The sequence below is a fragment of the Theobroma cacao genome, chromosome 2 (assembly GCF_053813885.1).
Source record: "Theobroma cacao isolate CCN51 chromosome 2, ASM5381388v1, whole genome shotgun sequence".
In the NCBI taxonomy this organism is placed as follows: domain Eukaryota; kingdom Viridiplantae; phylum Streptophyta; class Magnoliopsida; order Malvales; family Malvaceae; genus Theobroma; species Theobroma cacao.
The window spans coordinates 12,975,449-12,998,823 of NC_142640.1; the positions used below are offsets into that span (position 1 = coordinate 12,975,449).

The 23,375-nt window shown below is 36.4% G+C and overlaps 2 protein-coding genes, 1 long non-coding RNA gene, 1 other non-coding gene and 1 pseudogene across 13 annotated transcripts; 1 reads left to right on the top strand and 4 right to left on the bottom strand.

Moving 5' to 3' along the window:
* Nucleotides 1-207: 207 nt before the first annotated feature.
* On the bottom strand, nt 208-299 carry LOC148764052 (small nucleolar RNA snoR8a). The gene has a single exon (XR_016024968.1). It is a non-coding gene; the product is annotated as a small nucleolar RNA snoR8a (small nucleolar RNA).
* Nucleotides 300-2,496: 2,197 nt separating this feature from the next.
* LOC18608836 (uncharacterized) lies at nt 2,497-6,515 on the bottom strand (annotated as a pseudogene). Its single transcript, XR_016024616.1, has 5 exons — nt 6,486-6,515; nt 5,582-6,229; nt 4,373-4,486; nt 3,789-4,259; nt 2,497-3,312 (listed from the first exon to the last, which is right to left on the bottom strand). The product of XR_016024616.1 is annotated as an uncharacterized LOC18608836 (transcript).
* Nucleotides 6,516-7,617: 1,102 nt separating this feature from the next.
* On the bottom strand, nt 7,618-8,835 carry LOC148764053 (uncharacterized). Its single transcript, XR_016024816.1, has 2 exons — nt 8,713-8,835; nt 7,618-8,340 (listed from the first exon to the last, which is right to left on the bottom strand). It is a non-coding gene; the product is annotated as an uncharacterized LOC148764053 (long non-coding RNA).
* Nucleotides 8,836-9,001: 166 nt separating this feature from the next.
* On the top strand, nt 9,002-14,029 carry LOC18608837 (ubiquitin thioesterase otubain-like protein). Of its 4 annotated transcripts, none has more exons than XM_007043729.3 (10): nt 9,002-9,254; nt 9,878-10,151; nt 10,745-10,810; nt 10,922-11,005; nt 11,133-11,255; nt 12,286-12,338; nt 12,530-12,579; nt 12,657-12,757; nt 13,193-13,476; nt 13,810-14,029. In XM_007043729.3, the coding sequence occupies exons 2-9, from the start codon at nt 9,984-9,986 to the stop codon at nt 13,457-13,459; spliced, it is 912 nt and encodes a 303-aa protein (XP_007043791.2). In that variant the 5' UTR covers nt 9,002-9,254; nt 9,878-9,983; the 3' UTR covers nt 13,460-13,476; nt 13,810-14,029. The 4 variants fall into 4 exon arrangements, with proteins under 4 accessions (XP_007043791.2, XP_007043785.2, XP_088660253.1 ...); XM_007043723.3 differs by having other exon boundaries at nt 9,881-10,151; XM_088804127.1 differs by having other exon boundaries at nt 9,979-10,151.
* Nucleotides 14,030-14,267: 238 nt separating this feature from the next.
* Nucleotides 14,268-22,862, bottom strand: LOC18608838 (protein MEI2-like 4). Of its 6 annotated transcripts, none has more exons than XM_088804123.1 (15): nt 22,366-22,862; nt 21,893-22,122; nt 21,706-21,749; nt 20,058-20,387; nt 19,448-19,878; nt 19,154-19,312; nt 18,835-18,951; nt 18,600-18,751; nt 18,324-18,418; nt 17,827-18,243; nt 16,818-17,463; nt 15,649-15,733; nt 15,434-15,502; nt 15,137-15,316; nt 14,268-14,832 (listed from the first exon to the last, which is right to left on the bottom strand). In XM_088804123.1, the coding sequence occupies exons 2-15, from the start codon at nt 21,913-21,915 to the stop codon at nt 14,686-14,688; spliced, it is 2,895 nt and encodes a 964-aa protein (XP_088660249.1). In that variant the 5' UTR covers nt 21,916-22,122; nt 22,366-22,862; the 3' UTR covers nt 14,268-14,685. The 6 variants fall into 6 exon arrangements, with proteins under 6 accessions (XP_088660249.1, XP_088660250.1, XP_088660248.1 ...); XM_088804124.1 differs by having other exon boundaries at nt 18,835-18,864; nt 21,706-21,754; XM_088804122.1 differs by having other exon boundaries at nt 21,706-21,754.
* Nucleotides 22,863-23,375: the final 513 nt, after the last annotated feature.

A 23,375-nucleotide genomic window follows, 5' to 3' on the forward strand; every position in this document is an offset into this window, starting at 1 on the left:
CAATCAAATTCTGCTAAATTAAAATTAAAATTATTAATTTGGATCTAAAAAAATTAATAAAATAAAATGGTACAAATATTTAGAGTTATATTTAACTTTATCAATCATAAATGCAATATTTAATCTAAAAAATTTCAACTTAAAATATATAGCTTGAAATATTAAATAAAATAAAAACATAAAAAATAAATAAGAAATTAAAATAGTGGAGCTCAGATTCTATAGTTGTAATAAAAAGTTTGTCAGATTCAAATTAAGCAAATCAAAGTGAAGAATTTTTATATAATCATCGCTAACTCCATATCTCCGTTTTTCATTTTTTTAAAAGAAAAAACTAAATCAACATATTTTGTTAATTTAACTTTAGCTCAAGTTAAAAACTAAGTTATATTATTTAATCTACTTAAATATTTATATTTTTAAAATTTTTTTCAATTTAGTCCCTCAACATCTTAATTTTGTTCAATTTAATTTCTATACTATATATTTTTATTCAATTTAATTCTTATGACGTGACAAAAAAATTTTTTAAAAGATTTTTTTGATATGCCACGTGGCACTAACATGTCAACATTGTTAGTGCCACGTCAGCACTGTCACATCGTCGTATAGTGTCATGTGGTATTGCCACATCATTACTCACGTGCCATGTGACATGTTACGTCATCATCTCAACGTTATGTCATCAAAATGTGATACATCATCGCTGATGTCATTACTGATATCATTTTTTAACGATAAAATTGAATGTGTTAGAAAAAAAAGATTAAATTGATGTAATTCTCAAAATTAAAAGATTAAATTACTTCGATTTTAAATATATAAATTAAATTGAATAAAATTAAAAAGTATAAAGATTGGAGAGATCTTTTGACTATTGAGATTTTATTTTGAAAATTTAGAATTTATATTTCAAGATGAATGGGTTAAATTTAAAATTTTTTAAATATAATTTAAAATCTAAAATTAAATAAATAAGTAAATAAAATCAAAATTTAATCATTGCGTGCTCATCCACTTTAATTTAACGCTCTACTATTACATAATTGACCAGTCGAAGCTAATTATACGAGGAAGAAGGTGATGCAAGTATGCACCTGAGTAGGAAAACTTGTCAGGCTTGTAGCCTGACAAATCTATTTGACTAGTAAGAAAAATGCAACTAATAAATTTAAAGGCTTTGACTCAAAGGATTAAAATAATAAACTTAAAAGATATTTTGACTATTAAAATTTAAAAATTCCAAACTGAAGTCTAAAAAAAATTGAGAAAATATATCAAATGAAAATAAAAAAATCTCATGTAGCTTAAAGCCTAAAGCTTTAATAATTACATCCAAAGAAAAACAGGGCAGATGTCCAAAGTGTGGGGGCAAGTGGCTAGAGAAAGGAAGGAGGCATCTCTGCAAAACAGCGTGAAGATGAGATAGAGACAGTCAGTGACGTAGGTGCTTACATCGAAGCTCGGTCAAACAGCCATTTTAAATAGCGAAGAAATTTGCTTTGAATTTAGAAATCAAATACAGTGTGGTGTTAAACACCACGGGAAAGGACTGTTCTCGTCGAAGCAACATGCTTGTGGCAACATATGGGGAGCGTCGACGAAAGTCGTTGCAACAGGAATAGGTCGGTTGCAGTTGCAGACCTGCAGTTAAGACTTGAGAGATTGTGTCGTCATTCTCACGTATCTCTACTTCCGGGACCATTCTAAGATAGGCATTGGTAAGTTGGTAGCATCTTGATAAGTAAATTGCGGAGCTTGAGAGCCAGACAGATTTTCTGGGTTTGTCGCTGACTCCACTCACTGACCCACACAACATACAATTTGCCTCTACTGACAGACAGGACAAACAAGACAAATTTTACCGATTCTACGAGCTCCCAATACTTTAATTTTTTATCACATTAGGAATTGTAAATAGTGTTAGTAAGAACTAGAACTAGAACTAGCCGGATGGCTGTTCCCTTACCAAAGTATCGTTGCCCATGCCGGCCCTTCTATTAGATCATGGCATGAACCCCTAGGCCACATGACATGAGCCTGGACCATACTGGATCCCTTCCTATCGCCCCACTCCTACTCCTCTTGTAAAGATAGATCCAGGGCCCAACTTCTGTAAACACCGATCCAGAAAGCTGTTCAAGCTTCGGCCTTCAGGTTTCTCCTGGCTTAACCCAATTCCAACGCTTCGATAAAGCTTTACCCTGAAATCATGTGACATTTCTTGCACCACCTACCACATCCTGAGCCAAATTCTGATCTTTGTTTAAAGTCATTGCAAAGGTTACGAATCATCCCCAAAGAAGAGTATTCTCTAACCATTTTTGAGTTGGTTATTACTATGATCCATATCCATCTCAACATGTTCTATGTAAGGATCTCCCACGTACATGAATTTTAATGTGTAATGTATGTGTTGAAATTGACTTCTGATAAAAGCTCTCGCTAAATAGATGACAAGATGAAACACTCCATATGCTAATCTAAACTTAAAGCTTGAGAACGAGGAAATTTTTTTTCTTGAATTTATTTACAGCTACCTCAGTTTTTATGACTAAAAATGCCAGTGGCAAACAATCCTAAAGACCACATAGAATGGTGAAAAAAAGAGAAAAAATTTCCAGGGTAAAGCCCAAATTCTTACACTTAGTTGCCACAAATCAAGCCTCCAATTTTTAAGATGAAGCTGGAAAGGCTAAGGAAGGTTCCACTTCCACAAATCTAGGACATAGGTAAACACTATAAATTACTGTTTCCAAAAATTGTTGTTTCGCATTCCAGCTCATTCCTGAAGTAGCTCTTGAATCTGAGACTAGAAATGAAAAAGTCGTTTGCTGACTGATGGTAAAAGATAATGGTATGATAAGTTCAATGTTAGTTATTGCTAATGCTACTGTAAGCAGAAGTGTTACATACCAGCTGCATTAAAATATCCCCTTTTAAGACCAACTCAGTGATAGGTTGGAGCAACTCCGGTAAAGGAATAACAAGAAGAGACTGAAATGTTAGCCTGAATCAAGCTAGAGCTTCCAGGTAAAAGCCTTTGAAGAGGATCAGCATATGCTAGGTTCATACCTTCAGTGGTTGGAGAAGCATAATAAGCTGCACCAGAAGACAGTGCTACTGCATAGGGAGGCATTATAGCATGTGTTTGTGAAGAATGGTATGGTGCTGCAGGAGGGTCATTTTGACTATAGTAGTGGCTGGTTATTTTTTCTGGTTGTGAAGCAATTTCTTTTGGGATTGGCAGTTGTGATGTATGGTACTCACTTCCATGACCAGCAACTCGAGTTGCCTCATGCGCCCCCATACCTGTAATATTTTTATGCATCAAGGATGGATTTGGTTTTCCAAACACTACATAATTGACTAAAATTAGGGATCATTGTAAATAGGTTCAAGCCAGATGACCTGAACCCATGCAATACCAACAGAACTCAATGTTTTTTAATTATGAAACAAATTGTAATTTATTCCAATAAAGAACAAAAAAATTTTTCTTCAGAAATCACCCCTCCAACATGCTTTAAGAAATGACCAGGTAATAACTATAAAGATCAAGATAAACAAGTTGATTGAAGAAAAGCACCGAAAATATCAACCCAAATGGTGGAGAAATGAGCTTTAAAGAAGAGAAGTGCAAAGCAATTCCCAAACGTTAAGAAACACAAGATTAAACTATAAAAGACTCACGTTGACGACTAGAGAAAGCAAAAGAGTAAGACAAAACTACTAAACCATGAATACATCAACAGTTAACACAAACATTCAATTTCAATATCATATTAAAGAAACTCCTTCAATTAATCTGAACCAGGAGAAGGAAACATCGTGCACCAGACACCAGGGGTCAAAGAAAAGGAAACATAATAGGAAAAAAGAAGTATACCTTTGATAAAGGTCATGAGCAGATGAGGAGGCTTTCTCAGGCAAGTAAGCCTTATGTGCTTCTGTCAAATAATGTGGATCAGCAGTATGATGATGAGCAGCCTGCTGATTGCTACCAAGACTTTCTATGGAAGACTGTATATGTGCCATGGGTGTTTCTGGTTCATATGGTTTATGCAGCAAGTGTGGATTTACATGTCCAGATCTAGCAACAAGGGCTTCCGAATGATGAAAACCTGATAAATATCTGTTTCCTGACCGCTGAGAATGACCTGGGAATGAGCGTGGTGGTGCCACATTTGGGACAGTAGGTGCAGCAGCAGCATATGTTTGCACATTGAACAGGCTAAACAAAGAATTAGAGTTTTCACCTACATCAAAAGGAAACTTCCCTTAGAAATAAGATTGTCTCAGTAAAATGAAAGCATCAATTATTTTTGGAATAGTGAGTCAGCAGGTGGAAACACTTTTAATGGTGTCTTACCTGTTTCTTACTCAGCTCTTGATTAAACTTGAAACCCTGGTAGTTGTCCTTAATAGCATTTCTGAAAGCACTCTCATTAAGAGGTAAACAATCTTTAATAATCTTGAACCTCACCTAAACCACCAACAGAAAACACACATCCATATAATCAGAAACCATATGCAAATTCTTAACATATTCACTGTAGATTTTTAGGAAGCAGCATTTCCATTAGAAAGGAAAGAATATTGAAAAAACCCCACACACTCAAAATACAGACTTATTACAACCACCACCCAAGCTATCATTCTAACATCCAACACCCAGTAATGCTACAGACACTGTTAGTTGTAGCCACCACTACACTCTACAACCAACATCATGTGATGTTTTGTGGTATTACCCACCAACGCATCTATTTGATCCCTCAACTTCCAATTATGACAATTTTAACTCTTATGCTTCAGTGCCATTGGCTAATGTGAATGTTTTTTAAGTGTTATCAACATTTGTGAACAAAATCAAGTAACAAGCAAACGACTTCTTCAGGCATGTTGGTGCTCAAAAAGACCATTTTGTAGGCATGAATGCTCATGATTGGCCTAAACTCAAATAATTTGACTTTAAAGATAGATTACTGAACAAACATAAAATCAACTTGGCTTAAGTTCTGATATGAGCCAAGCTTGCACCTCCAATGTGATTGGAGGTAGAAAGGACAGTAGGGAATAAATAGGATGTAGGGGAGGGTAGAGGAGACAAATATCCTCTACCATGCATGGGAAAGAGCAAGAGTAAGAATGGCATATTATTACCATCATACCCCAAATTCGAACCATTATTAGAGTCTAGTTTAAGTGACTAAAAAGAGATTACAAGCAAATAGCAAAGTTAGAATCTTCTAAAATTCCTTCCAATTTAAAAAGATTAGAGCAAACGGGGGGGGGGGGGGGGGGGGGGGGGCGGGGCGCATCTAAATCACTTTTAAGGGAATTGGCTCACTTAAAACCCTCTCCCTTTCTTTTATTGAGACTACCAAACAAAAAGAGAGGAGCCCCCTACCGCTGTTTACGTTGACTCTTCCTTAATCCAAACACATTATTAAAGCTTCAACGAAAGCTAGTCTACAGTTTCACAAAAACAATGCTACTAGATTCTGCATTCCATCAATTTGAGATATATAGGAACTTAAAATATTTGAATTTTTTATTTAAAACAAATCCTTGGTACTTGTGCAGGAAATTTCCCATTGAATGCAGTTGGTTCCAAGTCCAACTCTCCTTCAGATATTGCCTTGTATATTCCATAGAGGAGCTTCAAGTTGAAGTCAAATAAGAAAATCTTGGTTCCGGGTTTTATTTTCTTCACGACTTCCAATTTTCCAGCAGGTAGCCCAAAAACACAGTTCCGATAGCATTCAGGCTTTGTTTTTCCATTACACATAAATATACACTCAAAAATTTTTTCACCATTTTCTTTTACTTTCCTCTTTTCTTGTACACCACAATTGCTAGCAGTGGGAAGAACAAAAGTGGTGGAAGTTGTGAATGTAGCACTTGGAGCAACCACAAGGTCTGGTACAGACCTAGGTGAAGAACCACTATTAGAAGTAGAAGCTGCTTTTTTGTCACGTTTCTTCTTTTTGTTCTTCATATATCTCTTCTTCATCTTCTTACTCACATTAGGGTGATTTTTTGGTGGCCCTTGACTTTTAAACTTCTTGCCTTTTTTCTTTGTCATGAACCAACTGTTAAGACCCAAACTATCCATCACGAAGAGAAATGTGACAATCAGACCCAAGCCAGATCGAATGCGTCACAAATAGCCAAACTTAACATTGATGCCATTAACACCTCCTGACAATTGGTCAGGAAAGCCCTAGCATGCGTTTTCCTTCTCAAACATTTATATGGGTTGATAGAAGATGAAAGTCTTAAACGTAAGACCAAATGTTGGACTAAAATGCATATCTTGATCCAACATGATGGTCGTCTACGGTTGCAATTTTTTTTTTTTCATTTTTCTAACTTTTTTTCTTTTACTACTTTCTCAAATAATCACTTTCTCATTTTTTTTTCTATTTCTTCTTCTCTCTAAATCTTTGACCAGCAATAGCAAGCCAAACCTGAAGTACCTTGCTATTGAAGTTTAACAAACACTCCATGCCCTCATACTTTCAGGGGAACAAAGCGAAAAAAAAGGGAAGGGAAAGAGTGTGACGTCTTCCTCCTGTTTGAACATTTTAATAGAGGGAAAGGGGTAAAGGGGGGCTGCGTACTCCTTGAAAAATAACCTTTCAAACCTTCCTTTTTTTTTCAATCCTCAAACTTGAAGTGAAGGAATTCCTCACTGGAAATTTTGAACTTGCAAATGAAATTACCCTTCAATTAATAATTCTAGCAGGTGATTATCAATAAAGGCTACTGATGCTAATGTGTTCTTCTAAAAACCAAAAAATTCATTACGACAAACACCAAATTACACCAATCAATTCATAAACCTGACATTCATCCATCTTTCAGTTATATGATATCTCTCCTATTGTATAGTTAATAAATTTGTACCTGGCATGATCGAAGAGCTAGCCATCAGCCAATGACAGATCTAGACATTGAGTCTTGGGGAGGCCATACTAAACCTAGACTTTGTTTCATAAATAAACCTATTATATTTACTAATATAAAAGAAAATAGAAATATAGATGTAAGCAAAATCGGCTACTGATGCTTATGTGTTCTTCTAAAAACCATAAAATTCATTACAACAAACACAAAATTACACCAATCAATTCATAAATCGGACATTCATCCATCTTTCAGTTATATGATATCTCTTCCTTCAATTGCATGGTTAATAAATTTGTGCCTGGCATGATCGAAGAGCTAGCCATCAGCCAATGACAGATCTAGACATTGAGTCTCGGGGAAGCCATACTAAACCTAGACTTTGTTTCATAAATAAACCCAATTATATTTACCAATATAAAAGAAAATAGAAATATAGATGTGAGCAAAATCCTAGAAAATAATGTCAAACTCAGATAATTTTAAGCTTAAAACAACTAACGAAAATAAACAAAAAATACACATGACATAAATTCATATTACGTAACAACAGAACGTACAAATTATAAAATTAAAAATATTAGTAACTATACAACATTCAAAGTTTTAAAGAATATAAAACAAATCAATAAATTTAAAAATGACTTGTAAATTAGTAGCACTTCCACATTCTTTCAATGACTTATGGGAGAACTTTATTAATTCTTTTTGCATACATTTACCATCTCACATTCAATAATTAAAAGAAGTATAACTAATAACATACTTAAACAATGTAATTTCTATTAAAACAGACAAATAAAAAAATACCTAAAAAAAGAAGTGGAAGCTTTTAGATCACAAGTCTTGGAGCTAATCTAAATTAAAATAACTATCAATTATTTTAGATCTTTGACTTTTATTTGTAAGTAGGAAAGATGAGTTCACCTAAGAATAAAAGAAGTATAGGAACATTGGACTTGATATCTTTGGGAGCTAGTTAGAAGTTAGTTTGGCTTTTGTTAAATATACCAGCTTGTGATTGATGATTGGTGGGGGAAGTCCAACAAACAAACAGTCATGTGATTTTAATCACTGTTAAGTTGCACATGTGAAAAAGTAGACTTATGAAGCCAAAAAATTGAATAAAACCAATATATTTGAGTTTGAGGGCACCAACTTCAATTTATTTAATATAAAATATTATATATACATGTTTGTGGCGGCCATGGCCCCCCTGCCCTTGAAGTGGTCCGCCCCTGCCATCAGCCAAAACCAACAATATTTGGCTGATCCTACTACTCTCCCGATGAAATCTCTCGAAAATTGGCAAACCTTCCGTTTAACTTGCTTTGCTGCTGACAAAGCAGGTTCCAAAGCGCCAAATATCCGAACCATCCTATCATCTCATCTCTCCATCTCAGCCCACACAGAATGCAAATATATCTGGCGTTTTCCACGGATGTCATGTTCCTCACATGAACCAAACAGAATTTAACTTGGAGAGAAAGCATTGCATGCCTAATATAACCTAAATTCTAGATACATAACGGAAATCAATCTATTTGAGCTTATTTTACTAGTATTCAGAAGGCAATAAATACTTTTCTGTCACTAAAAAGAAATGCATAATTAAAAATCATACCAATAGCGTTAATCATCCAAAAACAAAACAAATCAAAGGCATTGTGACTAGAATCGATCCCATCTTCAGAAAAGGCATACAAATAAGCATCAAATGAATGCAGTAATAAGGAATATAATAATCCAAAGGAGACAGGAAAATGCAGGAAAAGCAGGTGATTGGAATTGAAGTACCTGATGAGAGTTCTGAAGAGGAAAACTTTTAAAAGAGTAACTGGGTAGGGAAGAAATAGGCAGCAGGCTGCAGTTATCTACTATTAGTAGTATCTGTTTTCGTATCTTACGAGAAAAACAAAGTAACGGCTCAGATGAAGTCGAGCGGTAGAGTTAGACAAGATCCACGTTTCACGATGGGCTTGAGCCGTATGTTAGCCCACTGGGTTGCTCAATGGCTTGGGCTGGCACTAATGGGCTTCTACTAATATCTTTCAGTAATTCTGGTTAGCTTGCATCGTCATACGATTACAGGGTAAAAACCTCAGAAAAGCGGAGTGAGAACATCGAAACTGCTCTTTAACTCTCTGTTGTCTCTGCTTTGCACCGAAGTACAAGTCGAAAACGGGTGAAAATTGAACTGAAGAAAGGCGTGTTGTTTACTGTTGTTACCGCGTGTTCGAAAAAAAAGAAAGTGGGCAGCAGATCCCTTTCGAAACGCTTTCTATTCGATCTGAGAATTGCGAAAACAACTCCAAATTCCTCAAATTCCTCAAATTCTGGTAAGCTCACTTTTCTTTTCACTCACTCCGGTCTTCTAAATCTAACCCCTTTTTTCTTTCTTTCTATTTATTTTCTGTTTGAAGAATAAAAGGGTTCCTTTTGATTACGATCTTTTGTTCGGAATAGTGTTGCTTATTGATTTAGTTTAGTCCAAATCTTATTCTTTGTGTCAAGAGAAGGTGTTAATCAGTCTGGCTAATGGGAAAAAAAATCACATTAAAAGGGGCTGCGGATAGTTAGCTGATATAGATATGGTAAAATTTCATGGTAATTTAAAATGTTTGATGCATCATGCATGGAGGTTTAAATTGCATGGTTTATTATGGCAAATTTTACCATTTTCACTTTCTGGGTTTGATCGTACTATATGTTATGGACTGTTATAATCTGTTGTCGAGTGGTGGTGGAATTTGAGAACTCTACGAACAGGCTTAACCATAAACAAGATCATGCGGCAAGTATATAACTGTAAACAAGAACATGTGACAAGTATATAAAACCACTGGCAGGATTTGTAGACTCTATTGCTGCTGTCTAGATATGAAGATGAGTATGCAGTGAAGTTTTCACTAATTGAAGGCTATTAACCCTTGCTTCGGTTGGGGCAATTTTGTTTTTGAAGCAGAATGGTTATTCATATTTCTACAAGGAATTGTGCATAATAAATCACGCCAGGAGGCAAAGGGTATTGATAAACCTGCAAGTACTTGTATTTGTCTCTAGGAAAGATGCAGAATCAGGAGGGGGTGGTAGCTGATGGAGAAAAGGAGTCCGCTGTATCCATTCCTGTATCTGAATTTGATGATTGGGCAAAATTTGCAGATGATGATATCATGCAGCAACAATCTGCCTTTCATGCTGAGGAAGCCAAGAAAGTTCCATTTGTAGGTGACAAGGTGAGAGCAACATGATTCTTTGAGATTAATAGACATGGTTGCATTTGCCTTAAATATTGGGTGATTTTTTGTTTTGAACGCTCAGTGTGCTATTCTGCATTATAGCAAAAGTAGCGCATCTGCTTTTTATTTTTCGTGAATTTCATCAGTTCACATGTGTACTATCTCATGTTGCTTTAAATTGTTGTTGCATCCTAGTTGCTTTACGCTGTCACTCTATTTCTGATGCAAGTCCTTGATTGTTGTTTGCTTATCATATAATTATTAGCATGCGAATATAGAATGGACACTGTTTTCTACATGCATTCATGTTGAGATATTTTTTATGTGGCTCAGATACATTAGCTGTTTTGGAAGCTTAGAGAACGAGGATACAAGTCTCGTATTATGTGGTTGTTCAATTATTTTATTGTACAGGCCTAAAAAATATTTCTTTTTTCACTTAGTATGGTATTTGGTTGTCAACTGGGTCTTTCTCTGCTTCATAATTTGCCTTTGCACAAACATTGTGGTGCAAGGACAACTTTCATTCTTTTTGCTAAACTTACTGGTAACATGTGAGGCCAAGAAACTTTCTTATGATGGAACTGCAGGAACCTCTCACTATGTTGGCAGCTGAATATGAATCAGGAAGCCCTATCTTGCTAGAGAAAATAAAGGTATCTTGCTTCGGGGTGTGTGTGTCTGTTTGTTCTTTTTTCTTCTTGTTGCCCACATTTTTTGCTTGTTTATCTTTTTTAAACAAGAGCTGTTGGTGGTTACCCTTGCAGTTGCTTGGTCAACAATATGCTGCCATTAGAAGAACGCGAGGAGATGGGAACTGCTTTTTTCGGAGTTTTATGTTTTCATACCTTGTATGTCATGATATATTTTATAGATGTTTTTTATTTCTGTTCTTCTAATTTATCCCCAAGCTTTGTGTTGAAGGGACACTGTCTTCTTGAGCAGTGCTAAGTTATAAAATTTTAAATTGCTGAATAGGAGTATGTTTTGGAATCACAAGATCATGCTGAGGTTGACCGTATCAAAGGCAATGTTGAAGAATGTAGAAAGACACTTCAGAGCTTAGGTTATGCAGATTTTACATTTGAGGACTTTTTTGCGGTAAACCTCTGATTTCATTCCTTCCTTTTTCTTTCCTAAGCTCAAATAGTTCTTTTATGCCGTTTTTCATATTTTGGAGTTAGGTGTTTTGATTGTTGTGCATATTGCTTCTTTAAAATAAATTTTAAGGTGTATGTTTGAAGTAAACATCTTTAATATTTTTTGCTCATGCAAGGTTAAATTTTTTTTGGGGATAACAACCTTTGAAAGTCACTGTTACTTTTCAAGTTGTAATTCAGCACCTCACAATTTTGTTATACTACTTCTCCCCTTAGAAGCCTCCTCCAGAAAGAGGTGGGGATGGGTGAAAAAGGGAAATATAAGTGCTTCTTCAAGACATTTCTCATAACATCCAGCTGCCAAAAAGTTGTGAGATGTTACTTTTATGCAGTAGGGATTCATATTCCTATTATGTGCATCTTGTTGGCCATATGGATGCAGAAAAACTGGTTTGCTTGCCTTAAATGTGTTCTTCAGTTCTTCTGTCTTAAAAAATGTTTGGGACAGATTAAATTAGGGAAGATTTAGCCATCATGATGTTTCGATCCTTTTTACTATTTTCATACAAAGGGGTCTTCTTTACTATTCCAATAATGAATTATTAACTCAAGACCTTTTGGGGTTATTAACATATTTCTCATTAGATGTTTTAGTGCTTTTGTTTAATCCCTGCATTTTCATATTTTCTTCAGGACAAGAACTCTTACTAGGTTTCTTGTTTAATAAACTCTAGCTCTACTGTCCATTGAGAGAAGGGAAACAATAAATATTTTTGACTTTCTATGTTGCTATATCTTTTCTCCTGTACCTGGAGTGAAGGCTTAGTTTTCCTGTGTTGATTGGTGCAAAGTTTTCTTATAATTTGATGAGTACTTTTTAAGAAAAAATGATGCCTTGTATGTTATGTACCTTTGAAATTACTTATTTTTGATATATAGTTAAACAGTTTTCTTTATGAAGCACCTTGCTCATGTTTACCAATCTCTGACACCTGTATTTTGTGTTTGTAATTCCATGTGAAAAAATTCAGTTATTCCTTGAGCAGCTGGACAGCGTACTTCAAGGAAATGAAGATTCCATAAGGTGCTTACATGTTGTTACTTAGCCTTGATGTTATCCTTAATTTGAGTTGCTATCTTTCTTCTTTGGTTGAGCATGTATTGATTACCATGATCAATTGCTCGCTGTGTGGCTTGATTATTTTAGTTGCCTACATTGGTTGAAAAATTAAATGAGTCTGAGCTGCTTAACTATGTGTTTTTTTCATTTGTCAGTCAGGATGAGTTAATAATAAGGAGTCGAGATCAGTCAATATCCGACTATGGTGAGTGGGTTCAAACTTTTTGAGGTATTAATGTGTCTTTCTCCTTAGTACATCTCATAACAAGTTTGGTTGGTTAGTTGTAATGTTTTTCAGGTTTGTTACCTCTGGTGAAATACGAAAGCGTTCAGAGTTTTTCGAACCTTTTATATTGGGATTGACGAATGCAACAGTGGAGCAGGTTTGTTTTAATATAATAAAACTTTTTTGTTTGCTTAAAAGCATTTGCCATCCCTCCATGCATTACTAACCAATGAGGTTTAGAATGACCAACATTTTATTGTAGGTATGTTTTTAAAGAAGCCAATTTTCTGTTGTCTTTGAGGGGTTCAACATGTTATGCTAATGTAATTTAGCAACTGTTTCCTTATGCAATGGTGACGGTTCTTCATGTTGTGTATTGTGCTAATATTTACAATGTTGTACAGTTCAGATCATCTATATTTTTCAATAACACAAAAATTACTTTACATGATCACATATAATACTTTATTGATTCCCAATATCCCATATATGCATTGTGGTAAGTTGGCTGGAAATGTTAACCCTAACTTTATATGGCTCGGGGCCTTGTGATTATAAAATTCTATCTCTCATCATAGAATCGGTTTTGTAGTTTTGCAAATCATCAGTGGAGCCAATGGGTGAAGAGAGTGATCATGTGCACATTACTGCCCTTTCAGATGCATTGGGTGTGCCAATCCGTGTTGTGTACCTTGATCGAAGCTCTTGTGACAATGGTGGTGTCAGTGTAAACCATCATGATTTTGTTCCTACTTTGGGTGGTCATTCAAATGCTACAAGTGGTAGCACTGAGCCCGTCAGTCCTTTTATTACCTTACTGTATCGTCCGGGTCACTATGACATTCTTTATCCAAAATGATGCATTTGCATTTTCTGGTAAGTGGTTCCACACATCCAGTTGATGATCACTAGGAAGCTAGGTCTACTTAAAAGTTAAACCCTAGTCCTTGTGAGACATAAGATTGGTTGGCTCGAGGACATGGTGATTTATGCTTGTATTACTGGGTGGTTCTGCCTTACACTAATAATGGGGGAGCCACTTATACCTTTGACTGCAGCAACTAATACTTGAGGAGCCGCTTAAACCTTTGACTGCAGCTTGATGCAGCCAACTGTTGACAGTTTTGTAGCAGTGGCAATGTTTTATAGGCTACCCCGACATTAGCTTTCATTCGCATTCTAAAGAGGTTTTGTTTGTTTGTATCGCAGGTTGTTGACAGTGTCCTAATCAGTGGTCCTTGTGGGAAATGGATCTTGCAGGATGGCATGTGGGGAAATGCATACTCGTTATTGGGCTGTAACTCATGGTTCTAAACTGTTTATGCGCTTCTTAACTGTGTAGTGGGATATAAACACAAGGTTACCTATGTGAAATTGCATCAGTGCAAAAAGAACAGTTCATTCTGCAATGCTTAACATTGATTTTTTTTGTTTTTTGGTCTTGTTTAAATTCATGGTGACTGCGCTTGGCTTTAAGGGTTTGCTTAGTTAGAAATGTGATTATCAACCTAACCTGTGCTGTAGCTTATCGTGGCAAATAGCAAAGGCCATTGGGTGATGAATGATAAGATGTCCTCTCTACTACTTACTCAAAATAATGGCAGCGGAGAATGATAAGATCAATGGACATTAATAAAACAAGATTCCCACGATACAAAGGTACAAAATACGGAAACAGTTGGGTAACAATTTCATATTGTAAGAACAGATATCCTCTCTCGTGAAACAGAGATACAAACAATCATTAGTCATCTCACAATTCATGGATTCTTGTATAATTACTCCTTAATATCAGCCAAAATTTTGAAGCTCCACTACTAATGCTTCTTTTTCTAACCTGCTCTAGAATTTAAGTAAACCCGAAGAAAATTTTAGAATCACTTGAAGTTTCATCTAAGCAAATTTTCTCTAGTTCTTTCGAGAGCCTCCTCATAAAAGATTCATTTAACGTTCTTTTTTTTTTTTTTTTACTTTCCCCTCTTTACATATATCCCTGATATCTGTACCAAGATTTTGGGTGGCAGCAGTTTTGCAATACTCTATGCTAGAAGGTAGTGCCCACAATAATAATCGACTTCCTTAGCCTCATTCCTTTGAAGAACAAGTTTCTCCATTGGAAGAATTCTCTTCATTTTCCAATTTTGAAGGGCTTTCATGATCGTTCTCCTCATGGCTTGGGGAAGGTGCTTTTCCAGGTCTTGTTCGAACGTTAACCCCCATTGGGAATGGCACCTGCAAAAGGGACTTGTGTCAGAGTTTTATTTTCTACAATATTACTACGAATCTAAAAGTATTTGTTTTTCCAAACCAAGGTGCCTAGAGCCGTCATATAAGCTGGTTTCCCAGCTTAAGAAGATCTCGAGATGCAGGAATCCTATTGAGCATGGGGAATATATTTTGGGGAGTGGGAAGGGAAAAAGGGGTTACTTCGGTTCAAACCCAAGCAAAGGTGCCTACAATGGTACTGGTTACAGCCGGGCTAATTAGTGGAAGGCTGCAATAACTAGTTCTATGTCATCTCAGGCAACTTTGGTACCTGATCACCTGCATTGGGGCCGTCAGTGTTAAAGAGTATAGGTCGGCATCTCTTATCCTCATTCATCAAGCTCGAATTCTGAAAATGTGCAATAAGGGCTGCTTTTCCTTGAATACGAGCATAAGCAAGTGATGCCACCTTCTCACTGTTGAACTTCTCCCACTTCTTTCCATTGAATGCCTGCCACAATTCAATTTTTTTAGCTTTAGCCTTTCATGTCGCAATTTGTGTTAGCGGGGTTTTTGTTTTTTGAGTGATAGAAGGCCCCATCAATCCAAAATTTTACACAAAACAAACCTCATAAAAGGGAATAATTTGGCTAGGATCAATCATGTTGATAAAGGCATATCCGACATTGCATTTATTCTGCATCAAAGTGAAGGTGAAATAAATGATACGTTTTGAGCATTATCAAGTATTCTCCTAAGCTTGGAAAAAAAAAAAATTTCCTTCCGCACCAGCACCGTTCATTCACAAGATTAAATGAATATTCCAGACAAAAAGAAACTCGCCTTGAAATCAATTGGCAAATAAATGAAATCATAAGTTCCTCGATGGCGTTCGTCAATTGCAGCCAAAAGCATCTTTGAGGTATACCTGCAGTTATAATTGACAAGAGTCAGAACCATTTAACACCAAGAAGGAAATCACCAGAATGACAGATTAATAGGAGGATTCTTCTACTAGCAACAAAGAGATCTACAATCTCTTTAGTAAGAGAAACTATGCTTAAGAAGTCGAGAATAGAGATGATAATCGTAATTTAAGTGCCTTTTGCAAGCAGATGCAGCAACAGCCATACTTGTGTTGGGGCATGTTTGAGTTCCCCTCTTTCTACAGGGTGTATGGCGTTTTTTCTTCATCTTTTTAGTCTATTAAAGTATGAGCAATTGTCAAATATTGCTCAGGTCTTAAAGCTAGGGTTGGGAATTCGTGTTAGGGGGTCCTAATCGTGTCATGCAAAGATAAAAGTATACGACACAAACATGACACAACTAATCGTGTCAAAATCTAAGACACAAACACGACATGTTTATTATACGGATTACATAACCTAACATGAAAAGTTTAAATACAATTAGCCTTTTTAGACACGAAATAAACCCAAACCCATTTAGACACGATTAACTTGTTTAAATACAAATAATAAATTATTTTATGTATTTTAAATATTAACAATCCAATAAATAAGTATAAATGTGTATATTTAAACCGTTTATACTTTTTTTTTTATTTTCGATCCACGCAAGAAAATAAAAAAGAAGTATAAACGATTTACATATATTGATTTATGTGAGTTAACTTATTAATATGATTAATTAAACGTGTATAAATGGATCATATGCGAGTTAGATGGGTTAGCCCACATAAGACAAATATTTGTGTCATAAATACGTTGAGACAATTATGACGTGAATATGATTATACCAAAACTCAAATCCGGTTAACTCTGTCTTGTGTTAGCAGATTGTATGCAAAATTGCTAGGTCTACAGTTTTACTACTATCTTCTAGCACATCTCTCTCGTGACAATTATCAAGTGAACTTAGAGTTGACGGTCCAAATTTTACTTATTTGCCCTTCAGATGGACCAAGTTAGTTCCTGATTGATTAATAAAAGAAATGGTTAGCTCTAGATAATGAGCATATTATCTCATAGTCAAAGTCAGGAGCTACGTACTTGTTAGGAATGTTCTTTATCATAACTGTTGTTCTCTTGTCTTTCCCCCGTATTATGCGGTCAATATCAAGTTCGTACTGCTTCCTGTCAGCCTGATTAATACTGCCCTCATTCCTCCGGCTTCTAGCACGTTCATGAGGAGAATCAACTGAATTCATAATCGGAATCATTTGGCCTCTCGCATTATACACTGTGGACTTTGGGTGAAGTAACTGGAGTCCTACATCTTTTTGAGACATTGATAGGTCCATAAAGTTTCCACCAACATGAGGAAAGATATTATGAGAAATTAACTCCATAGAATGTGGCGAGTTATTAGAACCTCTCATACAGCCAAGAGAACCCGGAAGAAAAGTAGAAGTCTCAGGAGATTCCCCTGCATAGGCATGTCGCCTTTCCCAAAAAGAAGGATTAACAGTTGGTGCTGATCCCACATGGTGGTTATTTATGGGTAGACCAGTGTTCATCATATGAGATGGTACCCTAGGAAGTCCATCAAGCTGTGCCGTAGGGTGAGCAGCACAAATTCCATTAACTAATGAAGGTGAGTTAGGCCACATCATGCCTGGAGGCTGGCGGTGATAAGAGTTACTCCATGCATAATGATGTCCAGGAAGATGGCTCCCGTTTCCAGGAGATGGAAGACCTGAGAAAATCAGCAAGAACCAACTAACTCAAATGAAAAGATAACAAAATGATTCTGTATTTCATACTGTTTTAACTATAGGAAAATTTTATTTATAACTGCAAGCTTGTAAAAAGGCATGTTAACTCCACGAAATTAATATCGATAAAACTATAGGTGAAGGGAGGTTGACTGTTTATAAGAGGTCCTTGATTAAAATTAAATAACATACCAAACAAAGCATGCTCAAGGCAGTTTGGAAAACTCAGTTTATCATTAGCCAACCAAACTTCATTTTCTACCAGCTCAAGGATTACGTGTTATCTATGCAAAAAATAAATAAAAAAATGAAGGCAATAGCACCTACTAATTCACCACCCTTACCAGCTTTCCTAAATTCAAATGAGTGCCCACTTGAGCTAATTCTGGACAATGGCCTATTATCAATTATTTCCAGTGGTTTGGAATTAATGCTTGCAGCCATGGGGCCTGAAGAATTGGAGTGAACACCTCGGCTTAAACCATTCTGATACTCTGGTAGTGAATGAGGATGAAAGGTCGGTGCCCCTTGGACATCAGATTTGAGTTGACCTTGCAGGTGACCTGACTCAGCAATGACTGATTGATTGCCAGTTGATCCCACTCTAACCATGGAGGTTACACTGTTCGACATGCTGGAAGAGATTCCATGATGAATTGTCGATTCCAAAAAAGGGGCTTGAATAGCAGAGTTCACCCCCAAACTAGCTCCATTATCCTTATTATTTGATGAGTTTGGCCCAACTGCACTCATTGAAATTCCTTGGATGAGAACAGAGATACAAAGTTTGCTCTTGAATACACATATAACAATTGGGAAATCTGGGTGACAACAAGCATACCAGAAAATGCCGCAGTTGTGTTATTAGAGGGACTACGTGGTTGCTCATAAGGGCAACATTCATCTCGCTGCTCTGAAGGAAGCTGTTGCACCGAACTGCAAGCGAAAAATCAGAGGAAGTTTGAAAATACATATATAAGGAACCATTTATCTGCCACCAAAATTGGTAAAACTAAAAATTCTGTGGTCTTGACTTTCTACTTTGATAGCAGTGACTTAACAAAGTGAGAATGCACTTGCAAAATGTAAAAGAAGAGTCAAGGAGCTTGGACCCTACCATTTTCTTGAACCCCCAGGATAACTAGGCTCAACCTTAATCTGCTTCCCAGCAATATCACTCCTGTTCAATGCATGAAGAGCAGCCTCAGCAGATCTAACATCATAAAACTCAATGAATTTGTGTTGACCTCTGTGTGGTGTTTCACGTATCTGTGGTCCACGAACAAGAATGAATCATTCGCCTATTCAACTTATATAAAGTAGAAAGGGAACAAAATTAATCCCAAATTCACCTCCTTGATTTCTCCATAGGCACCAAAAACCTGATGAAGTTCATCATTTGAAACAGATGAATCAAGGTTAAATACAACTAAAGTGCCTTGATTTTCATCCTTCTCTGAAGGATTATCCTGATATAACACAACCAGCAATGAAAAGAGTCGGGCAACAGCATTTAAGCATCAATATTTCAGCAACAAGAAACTTATAGCTGAAATTTGGGTAAAATATACACAAATACAATATAAACCTGAGTATGATAGCAATATTCTGATTCCAACTACAAAGTAAGGAAAATAGGGAATTAGGAAATATGGCAACCAATAAGCTAACCTTTGGAATTGAGTAATGAATGTCAAGTTTCCTACACCTCAACGGTCTATTCTGGAGAGCTTTCATTGCATTTCCTGCCGCTCTAATATCATAATAAGAGATCATAACAAAACCACGTTGCTTGCAACTAGTGTAAAGAGTACGAATGTCACCGTATTGCTGCACATTCAACATGTGGGAAATTGCAACAAGTTAAGCATTCAAATAAGACAAACAAACTCAAGCACAAGCACAGTCACACCAAAAACTAACCCCAAAAAAAGAAATGATCATATTTGTCCAACAATAGCTAACCTCAAAAAGGGCCTTTAATTCAGAATCTTCAACATTACTGTTTATGTTTCTCACAAACAGTGTTCTAGAAGGGTGTTCACCACACGGGTATTCTCCTACTACTGAACCATTACATAACGCCAGGTGACTTTCCCCAGGAAATTCAGAATTTTTTCGCACAAAAGTGGAACCATCATCTCCTAAATCCATCCCTCCGACACTGCTGAAAACATCTAGCTCTTCTGCCTCCTCTGCACTATTTGGTAGGACAATGAAATCAAGTCCTTCAGTCACTCCAGAAAACAAGTCATCATCATTAGGCAGAAGATTTCCAATGGTTTGGGCCTCAAGTTCTTCAACGGATTCAAACGGTTCCAGTTCCTCTTCCTCATAGTGTGAAGCAACAGTATCAATTGAATGCCCATATAGAGAATTGTGTGAAGCTAATCTCACTGCAACAAGAATAAATGTAAGGAACAAGCCAGTTATCTAAACAACAGATCAGCCAGCAGCATCCTGAAACCTAAAGATGCTATGAGAAAGCTTGCAGTGACAAACATAATCAAAAGCTTAATAAACGATTCAATGTGTAAAAAAGTCAAATGTTAAAACAGTAAGGAGAGAAACTTACACTTCCTAGTAAATAACTCTGTAAACGAGCTTGAAAAGAGACTGTTCTCATACTGGGAAGTCATGGTGTTAACTTTGTTCCCTTCTGCAAAATGAAATTCATGATCTCCATTAAAACTCAATTTTGTTCCTGGACCTTGGTTCATAGGTCTCAACAACTTTAATGACTGATTGGACACTCTCTCTGCTCCCACTGCATGGCTATCTATGCATAGATTCACATTCTGGTCTTGCTTGGTGAATGGCTCAGTATGCTCCAGATATCTTGTTCTCTGACTTTCCACTGGAATAATTTTCTCCATGGTTGATGAAGCGACGGGCTTCTTACAAGCTGCGAGTGGGATACCATGTAAGCATTCACTTCTTAATAAAGACATGGCAAATTTACCATAACAAAGGAGCTAGAGTTAGATTGCCAGCATTTTAATTCATAAACCTGATTGTAATTATCTACATAATGCTCTTAAACTCATCCTAGTCATCATTTCTGCATATGATAAAGGTCTTCCCAGAAGATCAGCAGCTCCATATTGAGGAGCCATGGAAAAAAAATTTTAAATTGATTCTAGCATCTCTAGGGCTAGGATGCTATAACTTACACATGCACGGTAATAACAGCGATACTGTTTCACAAAAAAGGAAACAAAATAAAAATCATAGAAATAGAATAAATTCAAAGAGTCAAAGACAGGGTCCACAATTTTTCTATCGAAAAGGCTGCTTATTTTGCTTCTACGAGAGCCTTGTAAGAAGATGAACTACCCTTCCATTCCAAAGTAAGTTAACAGTCGATCATAGTATAAACACCCCACATCCAGCTCTAACATCCATTGAAGTAGGTGAATGATACTTATGAGCAGCATTAATAACTTTTGAAACAAATCTACCTTATGATTCATACATCCAGCCAGCCCGTTGTATCTACTCTCCCTAAATTTTCAAATCTATCAGTTTTAATTTTTTTTTTTTTGATGAATATCAGTTTTAAATTTAGTTGCCAAACTTTCCTTCTTGATGGTAAATAAACCAAAAAATGGGTAAAATGTCTAAGTTCACCTAAATTAAGTTATCACAAGAACATTAAGAAACATTCCAATTGGTAATAATTAAGTTCCCATGCTTCAGACAAACACAGAGCAGCCAACTTCACAATTCTCAAGAAAATTTTACAGTTCATTCTAAAGCATGGATTTCTCATTTAATTTGCATGAAGCGCCATAATTCCATGCTTTCTTATCTCTCTCATTTTATATCTTTTCCAATTCACTCGCAGCTACAAAATTGGCATGGGCTAAGATTTTGTCAAGTTAGTCATATTTAAAACTTCGAATATCCAATAAAAAAATTTCATAAAGCCTGTTTTTCCTCGAATGAATAGTACTTTGATATTTCCAGGTTTAAATGCATTTGGCGCACTTAATATGCATAGGAATGGTAATTTGACTGATTTCAGGTCCATGTGAGATTAAATTTTGGAAAAAGAACCACTTCCACTTTAAACAGAAAGGATATGAACATAGTTCGAATAACCAATTACAACTACTTCCGCAGAAGACATAAAAATAAAAATATAGATAATAAAATCGAACGGAGATGGCAACGAGCTAGAAACTATATAAACCAGCGTGAAATATACTTGAAATACTAACCACGCTGATCAAGCACGGTGTCCGATTTCCAAAACCCAACCTGCCTTTGCTAGAATCCATCAACTTCAAATTAGAATGAGAACAAAAACAACTAGGTAGAAGCGAATTAAAAAAAAAAAAAACTAAATTATAATTAGATGCTAATTTAAAGGCAAAAGTAATGCGAGGACGCCTAGAAAATTAGTACCTCACTGGAAAAACGTATATCATCAGAGAAGAAGGATGGTGAAGACAAACTCTGAAGGTCCATTATCTCAGATGGCATGATGATAAAGCAAGAATTTGATAATACAAACTCAAAAGTTCTCAAAATATTTCCCTCTCTCGCGGCCCGCAACCGTATATGTACAACTCTATTAGCTAACCACCCCAAAAAAGAAAATCACGCGAAATATTTCCCTCCAAGAAAACAAAGCCCTGCACGGCAAAAGTAACTTTACTCAACAAGGCAAACAATTGAAAGTATTTAAAAGAAGGCAGCAAGAGATAAAGTGATAAAGATAAAGATAAAATGTCATGGCCTGCAATTATTATGAACATCAACAACGTATATCGACTTAAGAGTTAAGATCTTGCCAATTATTAGAAACAAAAGGGGAAAATTAAATACGCATTTAATAGTAAGATTACAACAGACGCAGAAAAATGTTCTTCACCTACCAAAAAATTAAAACGAAGAACCCGGAATGCTTCGCTTGTATATGTTTTATTCGTTAGAGAAACCACGGCCACAGAAGATTACGAAAGATCCAACGCGAACGCGAACAATGAAAACGAAAATTCTCAACACGGTCGAGCTCGGCGCCGATCAGAGGATCAAAATTCCAAAACACGAGAAGAGGAAATGGAAGGAGAAACTTTTAATAAATTAGAAGGGAGCGCGGTGAAGAGAACAACGGACTTTTTGTCTCTGTGTGTGTGTGCGTCCGTGCTCTTTCCAAATCGGACAAGGGAAAGAGCGTGATGGAAGAGATGGGAAAGAGAAGAGGAATTTAAAAACGGAGGTGGGGGAGAAAAGACTCTCTGAGAGAACATCGAATAAATTACGGCATAAGGCAAGGGAGATTGAATGAAGAAGGGATCATCTTGGCATCTGTGCCTTGCAAGCACTGCTTTCATGCTTTCCTTTTCCCTGCATTGCACGTTAACCACCCCGCCCCCCCCCCCCCCCCCCCCCACCTCCTCTCTCTCTCTGTTTTCTTTCTTTTATAACTCCATTTATTTAATCTTTTCTAAATCTCAGAATCGCACGTTTTCTCCCTCTCAATCTTTTGCGCTCTCTTTTTGTCTAACCCTTTTAGATTTTAGTTCTTTCTCTTCATCTTCCGTTGGAATTAATGGAGGATCTCCGGCGAGATTCCGAGCTCTCGCCAGAGAGAGGGAAAGCAAGAAAGAAAGAGAGAGAAAGAGAGAGAGAGAGAGAGAGAGGTTGGCGGTGGCTTTTTAAATAAACGGAGAGAATGTGAGAAACCAGACTAGGCTTCCTACAAACACGAGAGAGCAAAGTTGGGTACGGTTAGGAGTGTTTAACGGCTGTTAGAGTCCTGATCCGTTGTGTGGTCTCAGTAAAGGCAAAACGAAGTCTCAAGACTCAAGCCTTTGCCGCCTTCTCTCTCTCTCTCCTAAAACTTAAAAGGCTACGCTGGCAACAATATTGAGCCGGTTAGTTA

Bases quoted from the DNA above. Each gene is read 5' to 3' on its own strand.
- LOC18608837 (XM_007043729.3), top strand. From the start codon at position 9,984: ATGCAGAATCAGGAGGGGGTGGTAGCTGATGGAGAAAAGGAGTCCGCT. The intron at 11,006-11,132 runs GTATGTCATGAT...ATTGCTGAATAG, and splicing joins GTTTTATGTTTTCATACCTT to GAGTATGTTTTGGAATCACA. The intron at 12,339-12,529 runs GTGCTTACATGT...TTCATTTGTCAG, and splicing joins GGAAATGAAGATTCCATAAG to TCAGGATGAGTTAATAATAA.
- LOC18608838 (XM_088804122.1), bottom strand. From the start codon at position 21,970: ATGCCATCTGAGATAATGGACCTTCAGAGTTTGTCTTCACCATCCTTC. The intron at 19,879-20,057 runs GTAAGTTTCTCT...TTCTTGTTGCAG, and splicing joins AGAGTTATTTACTAGGAAGT to TGAGATTAGCTTCACACAAT. The intron at 15,734-16,817 runs GTACGTAGCTCC...TTATAACTGCAG, and splicing joins ATAAAGAACATTCCTAACAA to GTATACCTCAAAGATGCTTT.